The sequence below is a fragment of the Phalaenopsis equestris genome, unplaced genomic scaffold (genome assembly GCF_001263595.1).
Source record: "Phalaenopsis equestris unplaced genomic scaffold, ASM126359v1 Scaffold000719, whole genome shotgun sequence".
NCBI classification, from domain to species: Eukaryota; Viridiplantae; Streptophyta; class Magnoliopsida; order Asparagales; family Orchidaceae; genus Phalaenopsis; species Phalaenopsis equestris.
The window spans coordinates 64,635-69,253 of record NW_018165159.1 but is presented as its reverse complement, the minus strand read 5'-3'; the positions used below and the strand labels follow the sequence as shown (position 1 = coordinate 69,253).

The following is a 4,619-nucleotide window of genomic DNA, read 5'->3' as shown; positions in this document are numbered from 1 at the left end:
TTTTATAAACATTGGAATTAAAATAGCCCATTTTAACACTTTCTCTTAAGAAATATGAAAATATTATAGAATTTTTTCATAAAATTTTTAAAGTATTAACATTTTAATCGGCTACAATTATCTCTAGGAATCAATAATAAGTAAATAAAAATATTAACTCATTTAGTTATTTCTTTTGCCTTGGTTTTGAACTTAGATTTACTATTTCATTTTCCAGGTTTCTAGCGTCCAGCTACGAGATGACCTGCTATCCATGTTGGTTGCTGGTCATGAAACCACTGGCTCAGTATTAACATGGACTCTTTATCTTCTAAGCAAGGTACAACAATTTGTCTCCATTATGCTCTTTCTGTTAAAGGACGACCTTATTTTAAACCATTTTTGTTTGCCTCACACTTTTAATATGTTTTTGAACAAAAAATCTTTGTTTTTCTCTATTTTTACCAAAGGATACTTAATTTGGTTTCTTTAGTAGACGGAACATATGCATGTATAGTTTTGGATATGATGAAAAAACTTATGCTACTGACACATACTTGTAATAAGCATACACATTACTTAAGATGGCTCATCAGGATTTTATTTTATGAAGGCAGGCCATTCAATAATAAGATTAAAAGATGGTTCGGGAGAGTTAGTTGTAAGTTGAATCTGTACTGCCCGAAGTCTCACCTATTGCAATATTGTCCGCTTTGGCCTAAAGGCTTGAAGGTTTAGGTGTTAGATATGTAAATACATAAAAATTGGCTGGTATGCATGTAAATCTTCGAAATATATAATCCATAATTACCTACAACCATGAAGAGTACTTGCTTAAAAGAGTTATTTTGAAATTTACTCACAAGTTAACATTTGCATTTTTGAAGGATTCCTCTGCTCTAAAAAAGGCACAAGAAGAGATTGATAAAGTTCTAGGAGGAAGGATTCCTACATATGATGATGTGAAGGAATTGAAGTACTTGAATCGTTGCATACATGAATCAATGCGCCTTTATCCACACCCACCTGTATGCTGAATCTCTTCTTTTATACCTGAAAATGGCTCTTCGATTGTAATTTCTAAATTGATCATCTTTTGTAGGTTTTGATAAGGAGGGCTCAAGCTGCTGACATTCTTCCAGGAAATTTTAAAGTTAATGCAGGGCAAGATATAATGATTTCAGTTTATAATATTCATCGATCTCCCCAGGTATGGTTTCTCCTCACTTAAATTAAAAAAAATTGGGCATTTACATACACAGCACACAGTTTTTATGTATTTACATATCCCACTCCTAAACTTTTATATTTACAAACGTAGCACTCACATATTTAATATCACATCAAAAATAGTACTATTAAGATTTTTTAAATGTGAAATACACATCTTTTCTTGCATAAATTTAGAGCACCAAAATGCTATGTAGGTAAATATGGAAGTTTAGGTGATATGTAAATAAATAAATTGTGTGCTTTGCATGTAAATTTCATGCATAGGTCTAAAGCACCAAAATACTACCTTTATTTGTTTGAAGGTCTGGGAAGGAGCAGAAGAGTTTGTACCTGAAAGATTTGATTTGGAGGGACCCGTTCCAAATGAGACCAACACTGATTTCAGGTTTTTCTATTATTACTGTCTTTACTATTTCTTTTATATATGTCATCGGATGAAATTCATAACTATCTGCATTGGACCCGTTAAGCAAGCTTGGTGGAGTAACTAGGTTTTTCCCCCCCTTTTTTTAAAATTTATGCATGAACCTTTTTAGTTTACATAAATACCACCCAGTTCGTATGTATTTACATATCTAACGCCTTAACTTTGCTTTCAACATATAGTTATACCAACCAAATATTTCATATCACATCTAACTATATCACTATTTTAACTATCAAAAAAGTGAAATACACCTTTTCATATATAGGTAAGGTATGTATATGTAAAAATTTAAATCTATGTATTGTTTGATATGTAAATAAACAAGATTTACATTCTAACGGTTGATAACAATTTCCATAGATTCATACCATTTAGCGGCGGACCACGCAAATGTGTTGGCGACCAGTTTGCTTTGTTAGAAGCCATAATTGCCCTTGCAATTTTTGTGCAAAATATGAATTTTGAGCTGGTTCCTGATCAGAAGATCAGCATGACGACCGGAGCAACCATTCATACAACAAATGTAGGTTTTTTTGGCTTTATTGTGAATTTTTCCTGCATTTTTCTTTAATTTATAGGCTTGCTTAAGTATCTGCCGTTTATTTATTGCCAGTAAGGAATACAGGTGATTTTTTTTAACCACCGAACCGATGTATTTACGCATTCCACCATCAAACTTTGAGAAAAAAATGAAAAATATGGGTTGGGCTTTTAGCAGGAATTTTGAAATTTGGGTGAAAATTTGAAAAATGGATGAATGAGGGTGGTTAATTTGTAAATAGCAATGTTTTGGGTGGCCTGTATGTAATCGCCCCTTTTTTTTGCAATATATAGTGCAATATTTAGTATTCCTGATAAAAACATTAACTTGAAATTAAATCACTTTTTAATGAATAAAAGATATTGCGTCCTGATTTCTCCTGCTAGGATAACTAGTGATATATTTCTTAAAGAAGCATGAAGTGATGCTTATTATTGTTTTATCTATTTGAGTATTTTATTTATGTGGATATTACATATATAACATCTAATCCTGCTATTTAAGGAACTAACCTCCAACTCGCTCCATTTATTATAATAACAACTAAAAAATCTCAAAGATTAAATAAAACCCTAATCTGTATTTTCTCTTTCATTAAATTCTCATTGGTTTGATTATGGCTCAGTGCAAATACATAGGTTTGATAATTCATTTTAAAAACCTAGGTATTAGTGTGGTAAAATTAAAAAAAAAAAAAAGATTTTGGTGATATTTGCGTTAAACCCCTTTTATTTATTAGTCATTGCAAATTTTGGCTGCTATTTTGCAAAACTCGACTTCTTTCAACTTCATTTTTTGATTCATTTTTTGGTTACATGATTGCAATAGTCTTCAATAATTTATTTTTAGTACCTTATCATTTGAGAATTCTGTTTTTTACAGGGCTTGTACATGAAGTTGAGTCCTAGGAATATATAGGAAGACAATTTTTTCTCTCTTGAAGGTAACTTCTTCTAATATGTTAAATCATTGTTATGCAAAAGCTTATCAGTTCTAGTGTTCATGCATTGTTTGGAACTCTCATTTCTTATTGATTGAGTAGTCCAAATGCCAGAGTTATTTCTATTTGTTTAGTGGTTTATTTAGGAGAATTTTTTTTTAGAATTTTACAAATAGTTCACACATTTCTATTTGGTTATGTGGAACCAGGAAAAGGAAATAACCACGGGCTCTTGCTTAGTTGAAATATTTCAATATGAGAAATGGTTATACAATTTCTCGGATTATAAGGTTTGTGTACAGAAGAATTTGTTGCCCCTTGGTAGTGAGCTGGCGGCAGCAGACAATGGAGGTTGACGGTGGGCCAGCGGGTGGCGGCTAGAATCGTCCACGGGCAGCCTCAACCAGATTTGGTCGGAGGCAAAGACAACCAAAGTTGGTTGAAGGCGGAGGCGGCAGCAGTCGAAGGAGATCTGAGTGGTCAGAGGAGGCGGTAGTCGGACTTGGCCTAAGGCAACGATTGTCGGACTTGGCCAAAGGCGGCGGTGGCCAAAGTTGGACGGAGGCGACGACGGTCGTAGTTGGACCGAGGCGACAGCAGGCTAGACTTAGTCGGATCTACATTGTAGGATTCTAAGCTGTAGATCCCTCTTCTATTGGTTCTGGTCTCCCTCTTGGCCAGGTTCAAGGTTTCCTAATAAGAAGGGTTTCCTAATAAGAAGGGCGGTAGGACTCTATTTATAGAGTACATGTTACAAATAAGGAATGAATCTAAAGTACTCTTGATCGGATGGTTTGAAGAGATCCCCTTGATCGGACGGCGTTTGATGAACATTTGAGTGACTTAATTATGTCGGAATTGAGCGATATTGGGCTCATTTGATTTGTCTCGTTGAGATGTTCAATTTGACTATAAGCACATCATATTCGAAATCCATTTGAACTTTTAATTATGACAGAAAAGCTCCCAAAATTGCTTAATGGCTTGATCTAAGCTTGATTTGACTTGAATTGGACCGATTTTGGTACTGTTTGGTTCGTTTTGTGGAGCCGGTCAATTTGACTGTATATTTGCTTAAATTAGAGTTTTGAATGATTTTTAATCGAAACCTGAATGTTTCTTACTCAAAAATTTGCCTCGAGAATCATATCATGCCTTGAGATTCTCGTCGGATGATGGAAATTCATTGAAGGCGCATCAAATACATAATTCTTAGATCTTACATTAATTTGGAGTGATATTTTGCTTCAATTATTCAACTCAAACATGATTAATGAGCAGAATATTTTATTCATTGCATTATATTCAAGCATCATAAGTTTCCAAACACTTTGTTCATAAAATAAGCCCATAAGTTATTAAATTTAAGTTACTTTTACTTTTGAGGGCTCATACATGACATGGTGTCCAATAAATATAACTGTACAATCTCTCTCTCTCTCTCTCTCGCTCTATATATATATATATATATATATATAGAAATCACAAACGAGTATTAT

General features: G+C 33.5%; 2 protein-coding genes across 5 annotated transcripts in view; both read left to right on the top strand.

Annotated features, from left to right (window-relative positions):
- Positions 1 to 4,619, top strand: part of LOC110030447 (syndetin) — a 97,323-nt gene that overhangs the window by 87,676 nt on the left and 5,028 nt on the right. The window lies entirely within an intron of this gene.
- LOC110030448 (carotene epsilon-monooxygenase, chloroplastic) overlaps positions 1 to 4,619 on the top strand; it is a gene marked incomplete at its 5' end in the record, with an annotated part of 8,980 nt that overhangs the window by 1,800 nt on the left and 2,561 nt on the right. For both annotated transcript variants that reach the window (XM_020733166.1, XM_020733165.1), the window contains 6 exon segments: positions 218 to 319; positions 867 to 1,007; positions 1,082 to 1,189; positions 1,515 to 1,597; positions 2,000 to 2,162; positions 3,063 to 3,123. In XM_020733166.1, coding sequence (XP_020588825.1) covers positions 218 to 319; positions 867 to 1,007; positions 1,082 to 1,189; positions 1,515 to 1,597; positions 2,000 to 2,162; positions 3,063 to 3,098 — 633 coding nt within the window.